This window comes from Fusarium phalaenopsidis, assembly GCF_050370095.1.
Source record: "Fusarium phalaenopsidis strain FUZ10S chromosome Unknown contig_32298, whole genome shotgun sequence".
In the NCBI taxonomy this organism is placed as follows: Eukaryota; Fungi; Ascomycota; class Sordariomycetes; order Hypocreales; family Nectriaceae; genus Fusarium; species Fusarium phalaenopsidis.
The window spans coordinates 745,556-768,933 of NW_028145407.1; the positions used below are offsets into that span (position 1 = coordinate 745,556).

The 23,378-nt window shown below is 55.1% G+C and overlaps 3 protein-coding genes across 3 annotated transcripts; 2 read left to right on the forward strand and 1 right to left on the reverse strand.

Moving 5' to 3' along the window:
* Positions 1–1,456: 1,456 nt before the first annotated feature.
* On the forward strand, positions 1,457–4,203 carry LRP88_06820 (AAA family ATPase CDC48; the record flags this gene model as incomplete). The annotated part of the gene is made up of 6 exons (XM_083243357.1): positions 1,457–1,503; positions 1,582–1,609; positions 1,664–1,719; positions 1,770–2,019; positions 2,072–3,563; positions 3,614–4,203. The coding sequence occupies 6 exons, from the start codon at positions 1,457–1,459 to the stop codon at positions 4,201–4,203; spliced, it is 2,463 nt and encodes an 820-aa protein (XP_083100581.1).
* Positions 4,204–5,035: 832 nt separating this feature from the next.
* LRP88_06821 (uncharacterized protein) lies at positions 5,036–5,602 on the reverse strand (the record flags this gene model as incomplete). Its single annotated transcript, XM_083243358.1, has 2 exons — positions 5,036–5,387; positions 5,472–5,602. 2 exons carry the CDS (start codon positions 5,600–5,602, stop codon positions 5,036–5,038), a joined length of 483 nt encoding a protein of 160 aa, XP_083100582.1.
* A 13,367-nt stretch (positions 5,603–18,969) lies between these two features.
* LRP88_06822 (uncharacterized protein) lies at positions 18,970–22,125 on the forward strand (the record flags this gene model as incomplete). Its single annotated transcript, XM_083243359.1, has 3 exons — positions 18,970–19,401; positions 19,466–21,687; positions 21,741–22,125. 3 exons carry the CDS (start codon positions 18,970–18,972, stop codon positions 22,123–22,125), a joined length of 3,039 nt encoding a protein of 1,012 aa, XP_083100583.1.
* Positions 22,126–23,378: the final 1,253 nt, after the last annotated feature.

The following is a 23,378-nucleotide window of genomic DNA, read 5'->3' on the forward strand; positions in this document are numbered from 1 at the left end:
ATAGACAGACATGCAGCAATACAGGAAGCCAACTCTACGGACGAGAGGAAGACCCGACTCCATGCTTGAACCACCTACTCATTATGCGACTGGGATATCCATACCCGCGTGTTATGTGCCGTCTTGAGCAACGTGCTTGTGCAATATCGGTGGTCCGGGCGGGCATCAAAGTGGCACCCATGTCGCTACTTTGCCGAGACCCTTGACGAGGCGAGATGCACAAAGCCATCATGTTTGTAATTCGATATTGGAGAGTTTGCTGGATGTTTCCATGACAAGTGGCAATTGAGGCGGGACTCGGCCAAATGTGAATTGCTGCCTGTTGGCAAGAATGGTCAAGGCAAAAGAAAAGCATCCATCGTGGCGGACTCAACTTGTCACGGAAATGGGACGAGCCCCGGATTTACAGCCTGGTCCATCTTGCACTGGATCTCAGACGATCCTCACCGTCCAAGGTGAGCGTGGGTGCAGGTGGTCTCAGTCTCACAATGGAACGAGCGCTAAGAGGGCGCCAACTAGCACGGCCAACAAGCACGCAGCTGGCCGAAAGACGCAGCCGGGCAAGTCAGCGAGCGAGTGTCGGTGGAGGCGGGCGCGATTGTTTGCGCGGCCCTAGCTGCCTGCCTGCCTTTGATCCGCTGTACCATGCCTTGCCTTGACCTCCGTCCAGCTGGGGCGAAAAGCAAAGCAACTGAATGCAGGAACTCTATGCGTGGCGGTCTGTCTAACAAGGTGGTGGTGACAGAAAGTGGCCAAGCAGAGCACCGAGATTCTGCACGATTGTGGCTGTTACGAGAACCCAGAAAGTGAGATTGGTGATGCTGAGACAGTACAGAAAAGTAATTGTTAGTGTAAATAGAAGCTTCTTCGGGCTTCTACATGCTTTGTCTTGCACGCGGCGATTGTAGGTCAGTACTGCTGTAGTCGTCACTCTGAGTGTGCCTGTTACTACCTACCGCCTCGCGCCCGTGCCCATGCTCGCTGCATCATAGTGCCAGCCTGGGGCGCCCCACCATCCCACGGCTGGGCTAAGCTGTTTCTGTCACCTGCACAAACATTGTTCCGCCCCGAATCAGGGCGTTCGGTGATATCATTGGCCCACAGCTCCACGGTCGGCCAGTGAATCGCTGTCAGGTCGACGTGCTGCTGGCTGCGCTGCTTGCGGTTCCGGTCCCGAAGGAAGGTGCCCTGTGGCCTTTGAACAGCTCGAACCTTCGTTGCCTCTGGCCTCAAACCTCAAAACGACTTTTCTTCCTACAACTCACAACTAACTTCTCAACATCAACCTCCCACTCTTCCCTTCCTCCCTCCTCCATTCCCATATCTTCCCCCCTCACCTCTCCGTCTCTGAAGCAACAGCCATCGACTGGCTTTCTCCACAACACTTCCAGCTTCCCCTCCTCTCGTCATCAAGCGAGCCAGCAGCAGCTTCACCTGAAGCATCCAGACAATCATCATGGCTCCCCAGCCTGACGAGCACCACCACAAGAAGGTCAACTTGACGTACGTCTTTACTCACCACCTCATCAAGCCATGGCGCCTGCCATGAGGCGAGCAGGAGCAATAGCTAACTGGCGACAGCGATCCCTCCGGCGCGGAGATCAAGCACGTTCGTACCGCTTGATCTTGTCGACACCCCGCACAGATAGCTGACCGTTACTAGGAAGATGACACCGCGACCGCGATCCTCAAGAAGAAGAAGAAGCCCAACCAGCTGATGTAGGTGACGGGCACTCGCGGGTGCGCACGCAATGACTGACATGATCTAGGGTCACCGATGCCGTCAACGATGACAACAGCATCATCGCCCTCTCCGAGGCCACCATGGACTCGCTCCAGCTCTTCCGAGGTGACACCGTTCTTGTCCGAGGCAAGAAGCGAAAGGACACCGTCCTCATTGTCCTCGCCGATGATGAGCTCGATGATGGCAGCGCTCGCATCAACCGAGTCGTGCGCCATAACCTGCGGGTCAAGCACGGTGACATGATCACCATCCACCCTTGCCCCGATATCAAATACGTCAGTTCCCCCTCATCAAGGGCACATTGACTTGTTGCTAACAACTCTGCAGGCCAAGCGAATTGCTGTCCTCCCCATCGCTGATACCGTCGAGGGTATCACCGGTTCTCTCTTCGATGTTTTCCTCGCCCCCTACTTCCGAGAAGCATACCGCCCTGTCCGACAAGGAGATCTCTTTATCGTCCGCGGTGGTATGAGACAAGTCGAGTTCAAGGTTGTCGAGGTCGATCCCCCAGAGTACGGTATCGTGGCACAAGATACTGTCATTCACTGCGAGGGCGAGCCTATTCAGCGAGATGAGGAGGAGAACAACCTCAACGAGGTTGGCTACGATGATATTGGTGGATGCCGAAAGCAGATGGCCCAGATCCGAGAAATGGTCGAGCTTCCTCTCCGACATCCCCAGCTTTTCAAGTCCATCGGTATCAAGCCTCCCCGAGGTGTCTTGCTGTACGGACCTCCCGGTACCGGTAAGACGCTCATGGCTCGAGCCGTTGCCAACGAGACCGGTGCCTTCTTCTTCCTGATCAACGGTCCCGAGATCATGTCCAAGATGGCCGGTGAGTCCGAGTCCAACCTGCGAAAGGCTTTCGAGGAGGCCGAGAAGAACTCTCCCGCCATCATCTTCATCGACGAGATCGATTCGATCGCCCCCAAGCGTGAGAAGACCAACGGTGAGGTCGAGCGACGAGTTGTTTCTCAGCTCCTCACCCTCATGGATGGCATGAAGGCCCGCTCCAATGTTGTCGTCATGGCCGCTACCAACCGACCCAACTCGATTGATCCCGCCCTCCGACGTTTCGGCCGTTTCGATCGCGAGGTCGACATTGGTATCCCCGACCCCACTGGCCGTCTTGAGATTCTCCAGATCCACACCAAGAACATGAAGCTCGGCGACGACGTCGACCTGGAGCAGATTGCCGCCGAGACCCACGGTTATGTCGGTTCCGATGTTGCTGCCCTGTGCTCTGAGGCCGCTATGCAGCAGATTCGTGAGAAGATGGATCTCATTGATCTCGATGAGGACACCATTGATGCCGAGGTCCTCGACTCTCTCGGTGTCACCATGGAGAACTTCCGCTTCGCTCTTGGCGTCTCCAACCCCTCCGCGCTCCGCGAGGTCGCCGTTGTCGAGGTTCCCAACGTTCGCTGGGAGGACATTGGTGGCCTCGAGGAGGTCAAGCAGGACCTCAAGGAGAACGTCCAGTACCCTGTGGACCACCCCGAGAAGTTCCTCAAGTTCGGCATGTCTCCTTCCCGAGGTGTGCTGTTCTACGGTCCCCCTGGTACTGGTAAAACTATGTTGGCTAAGGCTGTTGCCAACGAGTGTGCTGCCAACTTCATCTCCGTCAAGGGACCTGAGCTGCTCAGCATGTGGTTCGGTGAGTCCGAGAGCAACATCCGAGACATCTTTGACAAGGCCCGTGCCGCTGCTCCTTGCGTTGTCTTCCTGGACGAGCTCGACTCTATTGCCAAGGCTCGTGGTGGCTCCATGGGCGATGCTGGCGGTGCCTCTGACCGTGTCGTCAACCAGCTCCTGACTGGTAAGTAATTGTTTCTAATGGTGCCAGCTTCAACTGCTAACCCGAAATAGAAATGGACGGCATGACCTCCAAGAAGAATGTCTTCGTTATTGGTGCCACCAACCGACCTGAGCAGCTTGACCCTGCTCTTTGCCGACCTGGTCGTCTCGACTCGCTCATCTACGTGCCCCTGCCCGATGAGCCTGGCCGTCTCAGCATTATCAAGGCTCAGCTCCGCAAGACTCCCATTGCTGCTGACATCGACTTTGGCTACATCGCCTCCAAGACACACGGCTTCTCTGGTGCCGATCTTGGCTTCATCACCCAGCGTGCTGTCAAGATTGCCATCAAGGAGTCCATCACCGCTGATATCGAGCGCCAAAAGGCTCGCGAGGCGGCTGGTGATGAGATGGACACCGATGAGGATGCCGAGGACCCCGTGCCTGAGTTAACCAAGGCTCACTTCGAGGAGGCTATGCAGATGGCCCGACGATCCGTGTCGGACGTTGAGATCCGCCGCTACGAGGCTTTCGCCCAGCAGATGAAGAACGCTGGTCCCGGTGCCTTCTTCAAGTTCCCCGAGGCTGGCGCTGAGGCTGCTGGCGCCGACGGTGGCAACTCGTTCGGTGACGCTGGCAATGATGATGATCTCTACGACTAAGGACGGCAACGGCTCTGTGGACATGGGTCCTTTGTATTCTAATATTTTCTCTCGTACATCTCTGCGTTGGTTGTGAGCAGCCAGTGGGATGGATTCCATCCATACACTATGTCGCAGCCGATATTGGGCTGGGAGTTGGTAGAAAGGTAGATGCGAGAAGAATGGTAACTTGACTTTGGTAGCCCTTGTGCGTCGCTGTCGGTGTCGCCGTGATGGCCCAATAGGAGGAAGTTGCTCATTGAAGCACAATTGTTTTGAACTTGATAGATGATGAAATTGATTCCCTTTTGATGAATATGATTGTTTGTCTGTTTGTGTATCGTTGACTGTATCATCGACTGTATCGTGAACACTCTGCTTGACTGACTAGGGATGATGAAGGTAACTCGAGTGACTGTACCCATGACCTGGCCCTGAGGAGAGGTACCACATGTTGAATTCCCTAATATGGGATCATGACATGCACGCCAGCTAGGTTGTTTGATCAACAATGACGGGGTACTGAGTTGTAGATATCAAAAACAAGTCTATTCATTTATCTCATACATGAACTTGGTACTCATGTTTTCTGTGTTGGTATCGATCATAGTCCTTATGCCCTCCCTTTCCTTTCTCGCCATTGAGTTTGTCACATCCTTGGGCCTGCCTGGCCTCTGAAAAGGTGAAACTACGTATGTGTGTTTTATGATTTTGCAGCACGTTTCATCGCTCGAAGGGGTCATTTTGAGGAATACCCGTTCTTCGACTGCTGGACGCTCGTGCGGTGCTGCTGGATGGCTGGGTTTCTCGCCTTGTTTCTCTCTTGCTCGATCCGCTCCCGAGTCAGCGCCGTCTAGGCAGCCTCGTCGTCCTCGATGTCGCAGATGGCCTCTAGGTGCTCCCTCGTGACGCGCAGGGCCTCGTCGACTACCGACTCTGGTATGGCGAGGCCCGGGGTTGTCTTTGACTCGGTAGAGGAGCCGTTGGCCTTTGCGGCGTCGCCGTTGGTGGCGGGCTTGCCGTTGGTGCTCGACGAGACGGGGTTGAGGGCCGAGTCGTGGCGGACGTCGTCGAGGACGCGGCGGAGGAGGGCGGGGAAGGTGGTTACCTCGCCGGAGCGGAGGAGGGCGAGGGCGTGGGATTGGATGGTGGTGGGCCAGTTGGCCGAGTCGGAGTTGAGGGCGTGGAGGAGAGCTTCTTGGATCCTGGGGTTAGAGTGTGTTAGCCTAGATTTCGCGATGTCTGCCTGCGAGGCGGCGAGGTCAATGCGAAAGAGGGGAGCAACATACTTGGGAACGTGTCCGTCGTGGAGGAGGACCGAGTTGATCTGAGAGCGCAGATCAGGGTCCAGGGTCGCGGCGGTGTAGTTGGCTGCGCTTGATGGCACCTTGACGGGTGTGGAGGGGGCCTTGTTGGACATTGTGATGGCGATGATGACGGGGGGTATTGACGGTGTAGAGAGATGTTTCAATCGTCTTCTGCTATCCAACAATGATGTGTCGACGACCAATGAGACAGAAGAGACGGCTGTTATTCTTTATAAAAAAGAAAGGATGCCGCGGCGCTCTTTGTTCGGCCGTGCCCGATAACCGACAAAGTTTCGTCTGCTCTCGCACGTCGGGAACAGTTCAGTCAACTCAAGACGTCACAAGCTCGAGCACCATGGAATGCCCCCAGCTTACCCCTGTCTAGTGCCGTGCGGGGGAGAAAAGAGATCGTCACAAGGGGCAGCAAGAATTGGGAAAGGGGAAGAAGAAAATGCTGGGTCGTCGCGCGTTTTCCCCCTCGAAGAAAGGGTGGTTGGTGGTCGTGGGCGAGGCTGTGAGGGAAGGTTTTCCAGGTTGCGCAAGGCTGAGAGAAATTGGGATTTGGGGAGGGTCCTTGGGAATTGTGGCAGTGCAAGGTACGTACTGTACCTGGCAGCTTATGAAATACACCCCAAAAATGGAATGAGGAGGATGGGGATTGGTTGGGAGGGGTTGGAATGTGGAGGCCTGACCCTTTCCCGATGACGGCGGCGCTTCCGTCGCGCTTCATGCACAGCGATAAGATAAGTCCCGTCGGGAATGGGAAAGAATGGATACAAGGTACATGGATGGATCCATTGATGGACACTCAGAGCTGAGGTCCTGTATGTATGTAGACGCACTTACACGGCCGTTCAAGAAAATGGGGTTTTTGAATAATCAGGAATAAACACAACCCATCAGACAAAATCAATTCAAGCTAGTCGGCTCTCGAACTAGACCCGTCGCAAGATTCACTGTGCTTGCTTTTTTTTCTTGCTCTCCCCCGGCCGAGTTCGTCTCGCTTGGCAAGTTGCTCACACGCTGCTATCCGTGGTTGGACGCGGATACAGCCAGCCTTTTCGCCCCCAGTTCATTGATTTACATCATAAATTGGGCATCAAGAGCCAGCTCTGCTTAATCTCGCTAACCATGTCCTGTTTCGTCCCGTCTGTTGACAACTGAATAAACTTTCAATAGGCCTTCCTGCGTCTGCAACCCGCACCCGCACCTTTCAGCCCTCCCAACCTCACCAATACAATGCCCGGACATCCATTCAATGCCACATCACCCGGCCCTTTAATCCCAGTCCAGCTGACCAAGAGTCCGTACACCATCCATGGCAACCTCTTGGGATGCCCTCATCTCATCCCTTGGCTGTCTGTCCGTGGGCGCGCTTTGTCTTGTCTCGCCCGCAGCCCAACTCCCTTGCATCTTAATCCTCACCCAAGTACCCAGCCTCGGAGAATAACCTGCATTGGGTTGCGCCCTGGCTTTCTGTGACTGTCTATCCGGCTCCTCAGCCAGACGAGCCGCCACCTGAATTGACCAAGCTTGTTAGGCTGTTTCTTATCTCGACCCTCCCATGCCATGCCAATGGATGCTTCGTGTAGGTAGGTAATTGGAAGTGTTCTTGACCGACAACATGGTCAGCTATTCTTCTTCGCCCAGCCCGTGGTTCCCGCGCGATGCGGGTCTGCAGCGATGCTAAATCTGACTCTTTGCCAGCCTTGGGACGCACCAAAGATAACCAACTTGATCCTTCGTTCCGTTCCCTTGGCCCAGCTCCCACAAGGTTTGCAAGTTGTTGTCTCGTTGGCGGGTCGTCGAGAGAACAAGTCGAGTGAGTTCTGCTCCAGGTATGTATGTAGCCTCCCGCAACAACGTGCTGGAGCCCGTCCGGCATATACATCATGCGTTCTATCCTGTACTGCATACTGCCCAGTATAAAGCTGTGGCCACCCTCGGGTCAGACAAATTTCCAACTCCCGCCGCTGCCGCTTGGTTATTGTCGCCAGTGGTCTCACGATGCGTCATTTCAAGGGGTATGATGCCCGAGCCTGGCATTCAATATTCAGCCCCGAACCATGAGCCGGAGGCTCGAGCCCCGACAACCTGTAGAGTGGATCGTCTTTGATATGTCCCGTTGTTTCTTCGCCGCGGCCCGGCGGTATTTGATGCTGCTCTGCCATGGACATGGTGCATGAAGCTCGTGTATACGGTGCTTTGACGGGCCATAACCTTGTCCGTACTTCCTTCGTTGATGCAATGACCCCCGTGCAGTGTCGCGTCTACAAATTCTTTCCCGCGACTATTGGGATCGCCTTCACGTTGTTGCTGCAAGCTTAGATGCACGGGTCCGCTCGCCCTGAAGTTGTAAGTCCTCGGCACCGTTATGTGTCTCGATGCGCCGACAGCCATGTACTCCAATGCAGTCTGATCTTGCGGAATTGAGTATCTCGGACTCTATGTATCAGTTGGCCTTTGCCTGACCATAGATGTATCATGAGTTTCATGATCCGCCTTGTAATCAAACAGTGTCAGCCTGCGGCGGTCCTGAAGCATACCAGGTCCATGTCAACCACATGGATCGCCGACTTGTCATGTCCACTCGAGACAAACTCGAGACTGGACCAAGCTAAGAGAGCCGCTTGAATGCAGCCCGCTTCTAGCTCGTCCCGGGTTACCCGGAGCACCAGAGCTTAGTGACACGACGGCTCAGTCGAGATGGATGGCCACCACGAGATGCCTTCACCCCTGCTGACTCTCTTACCCTACAATCCGATGCGACTTGACTCTGGAGTCGGCCATCCGTTCTTGGAAGTCGCTTCCATGACATGTCATCGGAGGAATATTGCGCGGGCGCCGCCTACCTGACCATCGGGATTGCCTCCCGGTTTCCTGACTTGGCTATCGCATTAGCTTCAAGTCACAACTAACCTCGACCAACGAGTACAGCCACGGATGCCATCCGGAGGCATCCACAGCCGTCCGCTCCATCAATTCTCAGCGCATTGTGGTAACACAACATGGTCACCGGGCTGACTTCTCTGCTCACAACCTCGGCAAACCACCGTCCTGTTGTGGCCAATATTGCCGAGCCCAACTGTCGTAAGAGTCCAGACGGACGGACGCTTCAAACCAAGCATACCCATGTGGGCCACACCAACAATCCTTCAAGTTTCGAGTTCAAGCCTGATTGCTGGTCGCGAACCTCCGTCCAACGCTACAACTCACGGCCCGGCCCGCTGGGATACCCGGAAGTGACACCTGCTCGGCCGTTTTCTTTCACACCGACTCAAGAAGCCGTCGCTGGAACCGTTTGCAAGTTCCGCACTCTTACCGTCCCCGTTGACCTTCCTGTTGTCGTATAGCACACTCTGCCGTTATCCTCCCTCGATATGCCCTTCCACCCCGCGCTGCACGGGTGTGTCCTGGTCCGTCACATGAGCCTATGCCGCCGCGAGATGAGATGGCACCCGGGGAGAGCTGCCAACTATTCTCAGCCAGAGGGGATGCACCACCCTTCGGCACCGCGCCGGACACCCCCGGCACCCGCCCGAAAGTTTGTATAGGCGGTGAGGAACAAAGCAATGACGAGTCCTAAAGCCTGTCCCTATCTCACCGGCCCTTCGCAGCCATGACCGGTACGGAGTACAGATGTGCAGAGCGCTTGGATGCTCCACACCGTACCTGGTTTAACAGGCACACAAGGAAAGTCTTCCCTAATATTTCCCTCAAGTTGATGACGACAGGCATCTCCGGGGAGACTTGTGTGAATCCCGGCCTCGCTCGAAGGAATGGAATGCATCTGACACAAGCTGCCGTGAAAGCCCTCGCCTGGCCATGACTCAAGGTACTGGACCTGAGCGCGGTTGGGTGGCAACGAATACCGGCTCTTAGACATGTTAGCACAGCCATTACCAGCCCTGCAGTAAAAGCAGGAGCAGTTGAACGCGTACCCCATTGCGCCAACACTTGTCCGCAACGTCGCTCGACAATGATTGGAGAGAGCTAGTACACCAGAGGAGCAGAACCAATAAACAACCTTAGCCGTCCTGTTGACCGAGACGTCTCAACACTGGCTGTATCAGCATGTGCTCGCCCCAACTTGGGTATCTGGGCAATGACAGCCAGCCCACGGTGAAGAGCTTCATGACTGGGACAGTGGCAATGATGATCAGCAATCAGAATAGTCGCCTTGCATTCAACCTGACATGGTCAAACCCAGAAGACGGAGCTGGGTGACATCCGTAGGCTTGGGACATTGGGCACACCGAGCTGCAGACCCCGACATTTGCTTTGTTCCGAGAGACCAAGGAGCTAGCTGATAGAATGAGAGAAGAGAGAAAAGTAGATTGTCCAGTTGGACACCATGCATAAAGAGGTCTAAGCCCCCATGGGCCGAGTAGCGTGTGGCCGCTTCGACAAACATTCGCATTGCTTTTGTCAAGTCGGCGGCGCTGTGTCATCTCTTCCCAGGGAGGTGGAACAAGAGACATCGCAGCAGCCGCAGCCGTTGGGGTGCTCGGGTGTCAAGAGTTCTACGTGCTTCTTCCTTGTCACTCCATGCCTTCGAGTACCACGACTTGACGTAGATACTGCCTGACAAGGGTTCAGGGTCTCGCCTCGCCTCGCAGGGCGGCTTGCTAGACCGACCCGCGAGTGGGCTTCCGTAAGTTTGTGCCACAGTGTTGAGATTCGAGACGAGTCCTGTTCGCCAAGACGGGTTGTTGTGATGGTCGAGCCTGCATGGCTGTTGGCTCATGTCGACAGTGTTTGCTTAAGCTCGCAATTGAAGCCAGGCAAGCCCCAGGTTTCTCACAATCCGCCCTGCTGATTAGTTAGTCCCAATTCTCCCTGGGCGTGATTGAGGCTGAAATCTTCGATGGGGGTTCATGATGTGGGGGATCAACCCGAGTCCAGAGAACAATGTTTGGGGGTTTGGGATGTTGTGGGGAGTCTCCAGGATCTCCTCATGCCCGGCCAAGTAATACCACGGTCAGCGTCCCACCACGCATCCACCCAAACAGACAGCTCTGACACCGCGGCCACACACGTTTCCCCGGAAAATCAAGGCATGTCGCCTCGCAGCTGGAGTGCATTCAATTGCATTGGCCCTGTGTACAATGACGTCTGGGCAGCTTGGTTGAGCTTAGTCACAGCCAGGGGCATCCACTCGGTTGGTTCGCCTTTGGGCAGGTCTGTAGCTATTCAGAGAACCTGTGAATTTGCTTTGGTGATTATCTGTGCGCATATTCGCCTCAGGTAGGGGGTGGATGGCAAGCTAAACCTAAGAGTCGCCGCTCTAATCTGTAAAGTGTCCAAGTCATGACCTTGCATGAAGCTGTGTCGTGTCGTGTGGATAGAGGCGGGTGGATCCATGAAACACGACCTGATGGTGAGCCGCATAACGACGTTTTTGCTTGGCCAAGATTCGCCCAATGGAATATACGCTTGACATAAGGTGACCCTTCCTCGCCGCTTTGTCGAATGGAGTAGAGGAAACCTGCATGAAAGTGCATTGAGAAACCAGGCTCGTGCCATCGGGGGCCAAAGAAGAACTGAGAAGAAAGCCACTGGCCAAGTTGTCGAAAGATACTCGATACAGCGCTCAATGACGCTGGGACGAGGCTGTTGAGCCTGTCTTTAGCTATCCATGCCTTGAGGCCCAGGCCATACTGCCCAGACCTGACAGGGCCAGGCTGGAGACAATATCACTGCCGCCCGGCACCTCGTGTCGATAGGTCATTCTCTCCTTCGCTGAAAGCGAATCGGGGTCGCAGTCGCCGACGGTCTTTGCTTATGAGCAAGGGGACGGGATCGACGAAAGGCGACCTATCACTTGTGATTTGGCAATCGAGGCCCACTGGACGGACCTGTTGAACCGGGGGCATTGACTGATTGTGGCTTATCCGCTGAGAGGAGAGATCAGATATCAAGCAGAGAGAACATGGATGTTTCGAGCTGGAGTCAAGATGTAAGCAGCTGATGCGAGCAGCAAGCCGAGGAAGCACTGAGAGCAAATGAGCAAAGACATGCACCGAGCAAACGTGACAGCATATGACAAAGAGGACAAAGAATAGGTCGCCGAATAAGCAAAGGGGCTGCGGAGCTACTGATGCCGCTGGGTGGAGCGTCGAGGATCGAGGGTCAAGATGAACGCGCGCCGAAGCTTGTCATCGAGTGAGGGAGGGAGGCGTCGAGTCCGGATTCGAGACGACTCATCCCCGATGGGTTGGGACTTTGGTGGTTTGTCCAGCGCGGCACGGACGGGAGTTTACAGAGAAGCTGGGACACGGACGGACAGAAGCTGCCGGAGAGCTGCGCTGCGCTGTGCTGTCCTGTACTGTGGATGTGAGTGAGGGAGGATGAGGCGGATTGGATTGGACTGGATTCAATGGAGGTGGAAGAGAAACCGGAAAGCATCCATCCATGGGAATGCCGGCAAGTACGACAGGGACACGACTCACCGGTCGTTGTCTCTCTCTCCTTCCGTGATGATGGCCCTCCCCCGAATCTATTCTGAGCGTGGAAGGAACTGGAAACAAGGAAGGTATTGGAAGGTAAGGCCGGAGTTGTTGGCCTCAACTGCCAGGAAAGGGCGGCTGGCAGCATCGCGATCAGGGAAGGCACCTCAAGAGGGGAGACCTGGGTCAAATCAACGGATGGCATTTTCGCATTGGTAACAATGACTATGTGAATGCGGGAGGCGACACGTTAAGAAGGCGCGGCTTCAGACGATGTCTCGGTTTGACATTTGAATCAATTGGATAAGCGCCAACCAAGGTTACCTTGGTCACGTCGCACAAGCAGATGCATGAAGCCCGAAAGAACAGCATCCCCAACATGACCTGCAGCCCAGATGCTGGATACTGTATCATTTCATACTTCTTACCTTGGCCGTCGTATCAGCGGGAATCAAGTTTCATCCCAGCTCCTGCTGCGAAGGTGTTGCTGTTATTGCTGTTGCGAGACAACATCTCTCACATCTCACATCAGACAGTCTGGCCTCGTCTGGCCTCATCTCACCAGCTTGTCTCGCTTCCATCCTCCAGGATCCCGCGGGCAGCACGTACCTGACCGAGTGCAGACGCGGGCAGGCAGCTCAAATTTGCGACTGAGAAAACGACGCGCAAAAAGGATGGACCTGGAAATGTTGGATCTCGACTTTGCTTTGGTCTTTAGGCGCACATGCAGTCTGCAGAGATGACACCACCCACCGCCCCTCGCTCACTCTACGTACTTGCGGTACAGTACGTATTACCAACACCACCGACACCATTTCCCGAGCTCCAGGTCCTGGAGGGGAGCACAAGGCTTGAGTGCCCTGCGCTCGGGATTCTGGCTGGATGATCCACGCGGATGGACGCACGCTGGGGAGCACAACCTCCGTCTAGAACGCTGCATGGTCGAGGAGGTTTGTTTGCCTGTGATGTGACCTGGATGGATCAGGATCTTGAAGGCATTGACAACCTTGGACAAGACAACCTTGGAGACAAACGCCGCATGTACTCGCCCGGGGGCCAGTCTTGGTGGGTGGAGCCATTGTCAGGAAAACAATCATGATCCCCGATCAGAATCCTTCGATCTCCTTTGCACAAAAGGGCATCCCCATCTTCCAGGTCCAAAACATCATTTATTACTGATCAATTGGCGATGGGGGCATGTGTCAATTTAGGCACGTCCGGTCCGTTGCGCACTACAGCAGGTACGTACTCTACTACCTGCACGCAGCGCTTGGTGGTGGCTCTCTAAACAAGCACTAGGATCGTGACGGAGCGGCTCTTTGAGCCCTTGGCTGGCGAGTAAGGACGCTCTGGAGACCATCCGCTTGGCCTAGCCTGACCTGGTCACGCACGCTCCAGCCAGTCATCCAGCGTTCATCCCCATTCATGGCTGGCGGCGTCCGTGACCTGGGATGGGACAGGTGACGCGGACTTTGGATTGGAGCAGCATTCCACATTCCACATTCCACAATTTTCTGTCTCTTGTCGATTCCTTGTGCTGGGTGGGCATCAGCCCATTCTGCAGCGGTACGAGATCCAGCCCATCATCGCTGCAACCAGTCCAGTCCGCTGGCGGCGGCGCCGGTGATGGTGGTGAAGGGCCGTCAGTGCTGGGGGGGGGACATGGGACTTGTAGATGCTGGATTGGCGGCGCGATGCATGGGTCAAGGACACAGATGGATGGATGATGATAATGGACACTCGATGAGGGGCACCCATCCCATCAAGAAGCAAGACATCCCTGAGACCTGGTCGAGTCACATCGGAAGCCCTCAGAAAGGGTCTGGCGTTGGGACTGCAGGTCTTACAAGCCCATCCTTTTCGGCGCTCGCTCTCGTGGCTACCATGTCTGGTTGAGATGGACTGGCCTGTCAACGATGAGAGAACCCATGTACCCATGCTCTGGCTGGTCGCCAGCGGCTGGAGTTTGCATCAATCGGATAGGCATGTTGGGGGGACCACGGGTGTGTATCAATGACACCGACGATGGATGGACGACAACGATTCGGGAGCTGGGCTCCAACCGGCCGCAGACTCATGCATCCAGGGCGAGCGGTGAATGATGCTTCATCCTCTCATGGTCGAGGAAAAGGGCAGGTAGCGTTGCGTGGTTATACCTACAGCTGAAGAGACAGCCCAGGTTATTGTTCCCCGGGGGCGCTTGAGCAAGGCCTTGCAGATCCGGAAGATGGACACTGGCTTGCTCTCGTTATGGAAAAGGTTGTGGTACGTCCCTCGCTTTTCATTTGCAACCGAAGATCAAATCATCCATGTATACTTTAGCGCGGCCCACGATCCAATGCTGTTATATTGGATGCCGACGGGAAAAACCTCAAGCGGTGGATAAATACCTTGTCTTAATGAAACTTATGCTCTCTAGCTCCGAGGTAGCCAGCCACGGCCTGTTGAACCTTGTCTCGATAGACGGATACAGAGCCATTTACTCCGTTCTCGGTTGCTCGAGGGGAATGGCGGCACAGTTACCGAGGCAGTCATAGTAGACGGGCCAAGACTGACTGCGTGCGCAAGTGAGCGTGATTGAAGCCCAAAGGGGGTTCACCTACATACAATCGGAAACCAGCCGGTGCTGGTTCTTGAAGCAGGGACGCATTACGACTCGGGCACGGCAGTTGTCTGAAAGGACGGTCAGGCTAAAGGCCTCCATCGAGACAACAATAGAAGCAGCAGCGGTCGCTGTGGAGTCGACGGAGGAACCACAGTGGAGGAGAGTCAAGAGGAGCCGGATGCAATACGGTGGAGGCACAGATGAGGTCAGGCCGTCTCTGGCTCCCCCTCTGATGCTGCTGGAGATGGTGACACCTGGTGGAGAGGTGGAGAGAAGAAGAAAGATGGACGGAATCGAGAAGCTCCGGGTTCATGGATGATCCTAGCAAACCCAGAAAAGAAAGACCCAGCAGCGCAATGCCGCCTAGTCGAGTCAATGATTGCCCACCATCTTTGCCGGTTTCCAAAACCGGGCATCGCCAATCTTGGCCGTACACCGGGGACCGCGCTTCGACCTCACCTGGCATCTCATCTCACCTCACCTCACCTCACCCTCACCCTCACCCTCACCCTCACCTGGGGGTCAGCAGCAACTTGCATTCTTCTCTCCACCAACACGATCGATCTTAAAGAGGGGATGAATGCGCAGAAGCGAGCTCCAATGAATGCGCGCAGCCAGAGACAATCGCGCACGCACGACGCACCCTCTGCAGGTACTTACAACCCGCGATGTTTGAGATATGCCCGTTAGTCGCCTGTCGTTCGCTGGTTCCGCCCTCTTGGTGGCTACACCATGCATTGCACATCGCAGTGCCGTGCCGTTTGGCTAACGTCTCCGGCCCCGGCATCACGAACGCCTATTCGCCAATTGATGCTGAGTTGTCTCTTTCCTCGCGTCTGGGGACCTGCATACACGCACAGCAGCTAGTCGGCTGAGCAAGGCAAGATCAAGACCTCCTCGCAGCATGTCGCAGCCTATGTACTTTAGCTATGTTTGTGACATGGCTTGCCGGAAGGAAGCTTGGGGTTGTCTCCTTGACACTTGACGGAGAGAACGGCCCCCATTCCCGGGCTTCCTTGAGGGGACTGGGTTCGGAAATAACATCCACCATGGCCTTTGCGTGAACCGCCGTGTCCGCCGTCGGCGCCCGCACCCGCGCCTGCTCCCGCGGCTGGCCGAGGGACGACCTCCTGACTCGGCCCCATCTGACTGACTTGACTCGGATGACGACGGCGGGTGAAGATGGTGTTGTGAAAAGGGGGACCAAGGGCGGGCACATAAACTACGTCAGGAGTCTGGAGCTCAGATCTAGCTGGACAGGTCGCGGGGATCTAGAGGACTGGGATGGGAAGACGGGAGGTATCTGCAGACAGCTTGTTGGGCAGACCAGCCTCTGAAGGTGCAGCTGGAGGTACAAGGCCTTTGTGCAACCATCACAACGAGCTAAGGCATGGAACATGGAGCTGGTTGTCTTCACTTACATCATCGCCATCACCACCCTTCACCACCATGGCAGCCACCATGACCACTTACACGAATTACACAATGTGTCGCAGTCTGGATCATTGGGGGAAAAGGAAGCGAATCAACAGAAACCACCACGGTGCCGTCTCAGTAGCAGCGCAGCCCCTCGTCGGTTTCCCAGAGCAGTCATCTCATGTATGATGCCCCCCTACTCATTCCCTCAGTCTGGTTCTGCCATGTGGACTGCACGCTCCCATGCCTACCCCAGTCCCAACCGTCCCAAGTTGTGCATCTCGGGGTTGACTGAGTGTCACACAACGACCGAGCTGCTGACTGCCCGTCTCAGCGCAGCGCGAACCGGCCACTACTATCTACATACGCGCCCCTTGCCTTCGGTCCGTCAGTGCAACGAGTTAACGAAAGCTTACCGGGGGCGGCGGGTGCAAGAAGATGGTGTCGAGACCTCCTTTTCGTCCAAATTGGGCATCTCCAGGGCTGAGGTGGTGCGCTATCATGATGCCGGCAGGGGATTAGAGTGCGCTGCAGCAGTGAATCCAATGTAGGTACTGTACCGAGTACCCAGGTACATACATCATGACCATGTTCGATCTGATCCTTTCGGACCCTCCCTCTGCCTCGTCTACAGTAGTGGTTACTATGGGCATGACAACCATCCGAATCCCATCTCCCCGTCTGGCCCGACATTGTTTCTTCATTAGCCTCGACTTGCCATCTGGGGGAACCTGGCCGCTTGCCAACCTGTCCCCGACCTCACCTGAAGCGGTCCTTGCTAGGTTGGATTGAGGACCCGTTTCCCTAAAAAGAACAGAAGAATCACATCCATCCATCCACCATCCATTCTCCATCCCTTGCACCGGTTACACGTTACTCAGCGACAGGCGCTTGCTCGCCTGGCATTTACGCGCAAGCAACTCAAGCACAGCAGCAAAACAGAGCAGCACATGCACTTTTATGTTGCTAAGATAGAAGCCGAATTCGACCCACGCACAGGCCCAAAAGAGAGTAGAGTGTGCGAGCTTGGTTCCTTCCTTCCTTTCTTAAGAAGCGGTTTCCCAAAAGGATAAACGCCAGAGTTCCTTCCTCATCTCGCGCTTCCATTTACCTCTCGTTCCACCTGTTCCTCTTTCATCACCTCCCCGTTTCTTCTTCCTTCACCTGTCACTCGTTTCTTCTTCCCCCAGCAGCTAGCACCGAGGTACCGCCATTCGTCAACGCACACGCGCCCTCGGAGGTCATTGCTACTGTCCAGTTCCATCGTGATTCCTACACGCACGCTCAACACGGACGTCTTGTCGGGCAGAGACAAGCATTGATTCGCGTGGCTCCCGAGTTCACATCGCCCCAAGAAACCCGGCAAAGACCAGCATCAGACCTGGCAGAGACCCATAACATACCCAGAAAGCGGACCCAAAGAAAGACGACGTGCGACCCAAGAAGCCGCCCCCCCAGAAAGGACCCTCAGTCAAGCTTCTCCACCACAAGAAACGCCCCACCCCACCTTAGTTGCTGCCCAGAGGAGGTGTGTGGGAGCGTGCGAAAGAGGCGTGTGCAGGCCAGGCCTGAGGCGTGTGTGTGTCCACTCCAGGAGAACTCCGGGAGGCTCAGAGGGCCTAGAAGAGGCGCTGTTTCTGCTCAAGAGCAAGCGACTGAGCAAGAAGAAGAGAGCCAGAGTAGAAGACGGGACCATTGGAACGATCAACTGGTTGCCTCCTTCATGACAAGCTCCCTTCTCTTCTCCATTCCCCGGTGCCACCACGAGCACGAGCACGAGCAGAAGCCAGCAACAACAAGCGAGTTATCGATCGAGCCACCGACGATCTAGCAACGATCCAGCAACGCCCACCGGAGGCGCCCGCGCAATCCAACCTCGAGGACAGGCGAGACCTGATACCTCTTCTTCATCTGCTCACGCTTGCTTTGTTTTTTCCTTTCCTCTCGTCTTCTCCCATCCTCGGCCTGTTTACAAAAACGATTCAAGCCTACAGCAGCCGCCGCCAGAAACATTCAGCAAGGTTCTACCCAGTTTGCCGGACGCACTGCAAACCGAAAAAGCTACACGCTACAGTACGCTTCTTCCTAGCTCCTCTCGTCGGGACCCTTGGACCCTTGAACGACAGACAGCCAAGGTTCGGTCGGTAGAAGTGGTTATTGGATTGCGACCGCCGAGGTACGTACCCGTTTTTTCTATTCTTTTTCCGTACAGCAACGACACGAAGACCGCGACCAGGGCACCTTCGGGTGGCTTTCGCCACTGACCCAAGTCAGCTGCCCCACCAAGACCCAAGACCCAAAGACCACTCCTGCCCATCAGGCAAGGCCTGGCACCTGCCTTCTCGCTGGGTGTTATTCTGCTGGGTGAGAAAGCGGTCCTACTGGTCTGGTGGTGGCGCCTGCGCTCTTGCTCTTGCCCCGCCTAGTGTCCAATGCTTGCACCTGCGCCTGCGCCTGCGCCTGGCTGCGTCTGCGGGAGACTGGGGACTGCCTGGGGAGCACCACCGGCTGGCTGCTTGTCGCTCGCTGCACAATACTTGTCGGGTCGCGCTTGCCTGTAACTTGCATAGGCTGGCACCTGCCCTGCTGGCACCTGGGCACCTGGCATCCGGCACCTTGCACCCGGCATCCTATGTACCTTCCCTGCACCTGCACCTGCCTGCACCTGCACGCCTGGGTCTGGGAGTGAGTGGCACCTGCTCAGTCCGAAGCAAAACCAGGACTTAGACCGCGCTCGACTTGGAGCCTCGAGACTCAACTCTCCAACATTTACATCTCGTGCCTCTTCCACCAACTCCCATCCACCACTCGTTTCTCGGCCTCTTTCCCCCGCCAATTGCCACGGGCAGGGCAATGCTTTGTCCGCGGTGAAGGCCTTCTCTACCCTCCCCCGTCCTCGTCTTCGTTGTTCGTCTACTTCGTCCCTTCCTCACAATCACAATAGCGCACATATGGGCTGCCGCTCTTTGACCTGACGATCGACGCTCACCAGCAATCCCAGACTGCCATGATGGCTGTCGCCGACGACATGCCGACCACCGCTCTACGCGGTTCTGACCGCGAAGACTTACCGCTCGCGGATTACATCTTGCGCAAAACGCAGTTCCTCTACGCTCTCGTCCTGCTCACTGCCTTTATATCCTGTGCCGCATGGTACAGCGTCGTCAACGCCAAGAAACAGGAAGATCTGGTCCAGCCCACCGTCAAAGGGCCCGGAGGCAAGCCATTGCCCATCACCAAGAAGAAGCGCTCCCGCGATGGTGCACGTAAGATTGGCCCCGGCTTCGGCCGCACTGCGAAGAACGTCTTCCGCTCCCTCGCTGCCATTGTGTTCCTGTGCTATGTTGGAAGCGCCTCTTTCATGTTTTACCATGCTTTCTGGTATGAAGACCCCTTCCGCTGGTCAAAGGAGGGGCTGCCGTGGGCTGGTGAATGGAGCGTGGTAGGTGACCCCTCGACACATCTTGACAATGCCATTGTGTCTCGAGCTGACCCAATTTTCCTAGGTTCACATTGTTGGCGCACTCTTCTTCCACCTCTATATCCTCATCTCGCTCTTCGATTGGCGCAAAGGGCCCAATATCGTCCACTTCATTGTCTGGATTCTCGCCTTTATCGGCGAGATCATCCTCTTTTCCACGACCGCAGTTGCAGCCGCCGATTGCCACTTCTTCCGATCAGTTCGAAATAAGGATTCGGAAAAGGATGGGAACTGTGTCGACTACTGGACCAAGATTGACCTCGTCTTCTACTTTCTTCGAATCCTACATCTTCTGGCACTCATCGGCGTGTTCAGCCTGGCCTGGATTCGAAAGGTCCGTAGCGAGGACAAGAAGGCAGAAGAAGGACGTTCTGCCGAGTCCACCCCGTTGCTTAATGGGTACCGCAGGTCGTACGACACCACAAATGGCCAACCGGCTAATGGCCAGCTGGCTAATGGCCGAGAGCCCAACGGTCGAGAGGCTAATGGCCGTCGCTCGCGTGGTAGGACCATCTCGAACGCCCACAGATCGACCGGTTACTCTAGAAAGGACGAATCGACCGCCTTCTATCGACCCGAGAAGCTCCCTCACAAGACCTGGTGGGAGTATCTTAAGGGGTACTCCCTCTTCTTCCCCTATCTCTGGCCCAAGGATTCACCCAAACTTCAGATCAACGTTCTCATCTGCTTCATCCTGGTCATGCTACAACGCTTGGTCAACGTGGCAGTGCCAATGCAAGTGAAGCAAGTGGTCAATTCTCTTGAGGCGGTAATCAAGTTGGTCGCAGACGGCGAACGACTTACCATGGATAACTTCCCACTCAAGGACTTTGTAATCCTCGGGCTTCTGTGGATCCTACAAGGCCAGTCTGGACTCTTGGGGTCGGCGCGATCCATTCTTTGGATCCCCGTTTCGCAATACTCTTACCGAGGACTGACGACAGCGGCCTTTAACCACGTTCACTCTCTCAGTCTCGATTTCCACCTTTCCAAGCGTACTGGAGAGGTGCTGTCTGCGCTTAACAAGGGCGCCTCGATCAACCAGTTTCTGGAGCAGGTGACATTCCAGGTGTTCCCGATGCTCGTCGACCTTTTCCTCGCCATCTCCGTGTTCTACATCTGGTACGGGCCGCTATACGCCGAGATCAACCTAGTTGATACCTGCTGGTATCTCTACATGACCATCAAGATGGCCTCGACCCGAGCGGACCAGCGTCGCGAAATGACGAATGCTGACCGTGAGGAGGAAGCAGTGAAGAATGACTCAATCTCTAGCTACGAAACGGTCAAATACTTCAACGCCGAAGACTTCGAGTCCAGACGATACCAGGACAAGGTTGGCGTTTTCCAGAGAGCCGAAGCCAAGGTGCAGATGGGGATGATGATGATGAACATCTGTCAGACCGTGGTCTTCAACTTGGGTAGGATCATTGTTGCACTGGTCTGCGGCTGGCAGGTTGCGATGGGTCTCCGTACGACGGGTGACTGGTTCATGGTCGTCTCATACCTGGCTCAGCTTCAAGGACCCCTCAACTTCTTCGGCACCTTCTATCGGACGGTGCAGCAAGCGATGATTTCGGGCGAGAGACTTCTGGAACTTTTCAAGATCCAACCGACTGTGGTGGACACACCCCATGCAGTCCCACTGGGCAAAGACTTTCAGGGACACGTTCGGTGGAACAACGTCAGCTTCTCGTACGACCGACGGAAGCCGGCGCTACGCAACATCTCGTTCGAATGTCTGCCAGGTACTACGACCGCCTTTGTGGGCGAGTCGGGCGGTGGCAAGTCGACCCTGTTTCGCCACATGTTCCGCTATTACGACTGCGACGAGGGCTCCATTGAGCTGGACGGCAAGAACGTCAAGGATCTGACAATTGACTCGGTCAGAGAGAAGATTGGTGTTGTTCCCCAGGACACGACTCTCTTCAATGAGACGTTGATGTACAACCTCAAGTACGCCAGACCCTCGGCTACTAACGAAGAAGTGTATGCCGCTTGCCGCGCCGCCAGCATCCATGACCGCATCATGTCCTTCCCCGACCAATACGACACGCAGGTTGGCGAGCGGGGCCTCCGCCTGAGCGGCGGCGAGAAGCAGCGGGTTGCCATCGCGCGGACCATTCTCAAGGACCCTCGCATCATCATGTTGGACGAGGCCACGTCGGCGCTGGACTCTCACACTGAGCAGGAGATTCAGGATAATGTGTGGAATATTGGGCAGGGTCGCACCTTGCTCATCATTGCGTATGTTAAACGACTGGCATGGCGAACTGGGCTCTTTGCTAACCTTTCTGCAGGCACCGACTGTCGACCATTACGCATGCGGACCAGATCATCGTCCTGAACTCTGGGGCCATTGTCGAGCGTGGCACTCATGACGAACTTCTTCTGGCCAAGGGCCGTTATGCTTCAATGTGGGAGAAGCAGATCCGAGCAGAGCGAGCTCTGAATGTTGCCCGCGAAGCCCAGCTGAAGGCTGCGAGAGCCGTCCGTAAGGCCAAGATGGGTCTCAAGAAGAAGCCGGATGGATCCATTGACGGCTACAACGGTCTTGGATCCCCTGGAAGCTTGTCGGGCAATGGCTCCAAGGACCACGGGGACGAGACACACACGTCATCGTCTTCGTCCTCGGATGCTGAGTCGAGCCACAGTGAGCACTCGAGAGAGCGAGAGCGAAAGTGAAGCAACCCGATTGCTTCTAAATCAAACCAAACATCACGCACTGCAAGGTCTCTTGGTGTAGGCTCTTGCGCATCAATGCGCAAGCTTCTCCATTATGGGAGAGTTAGCCACGATACTAGTCGACACCTGGGGGACTCACAACCTCGCAGCGGCATTCTTATCACTCATCCTTTTGATCATGACGCGCCTCCACCCAACACCAACATTTCTACTCGGTTTATGAACTGACACGATCCACGTCTACGAAGTTTCCGTTCGGCATTAAGACTGCATCGGATCGGAGTTGAGGAGTTTTTCTTTCTACTGTTTAATGAGTGCGGGCCAGTGTAGCCCGGCTAATAATGTGGCGATGAGTTCTTCGAAAAGAAGCAAATTCGCGAGTGGACATTTTCAATGCCACAAACGAGGAAACACTATGGAGGGATAATTCGATCGAATATGGTTACTCTGTTGTTGTGTGCCAGAAGCTCTGGTACAATAATATCTGGTAAGGGGTATAGGCGTTTACGGTCATGATGATTTGCTTCGGGTTTGGTATGGCTGCAGCTTCAACTGAGCCGCAGGGAAGGGAGGGAATGGAATGGAAGGGATGTATGGGATGATGGGCATTTTCTCTTTGAGCGACGGCGGGCTCGGCGCGCTCTACATTCTATGGGGCGACGCACTTCTCAGTCTGGAGAAGGTGGATGGTCGAAAGATGGATGTTACAGTAGGTCTCCAAGAAGGAGGCTATTAGGCCTCTTAGACAGCAAGACCGCTCGTGCGGGAGGAAATGGCGATGGAATGATTGGCTTTTTTCTTGTTCAAACGACAGGCGACCAAGGACTCTGCTTTTGGGATGAAGAGAAAAACAAAATGGGTATTTCATTTCCACTCTTCAACGGTTCTGATGTTGTCGTCAGGAGACGGATATTGATTCATCAGGGAGGAGGACAAGCAATCAGTAGTTTTAGTTTAATGCATGGCATGGCATGGCATAGGGGTCGAATCAAGCAAGCATGGCAGAGGATATACCTAGCATTGGAAGCAAGCGAGCAATGAATCAAAGTTCACTCAGCATAATAGGTTGATGGTTGTGGTTGTGGTTGTGATTGTGGATGCCCAATCTAGAGAGTGACATTCTCACCGTCAACAACAATTTGACACCTGCTTGAAGATGACGGGGGTCCCGGTCTGTATAGTTACGACGGTGGTCAAGATCCTTGGAAAGGTCCATGTTGAATCCATGTTCATGTTCCTGTTGTTGCTCTTGT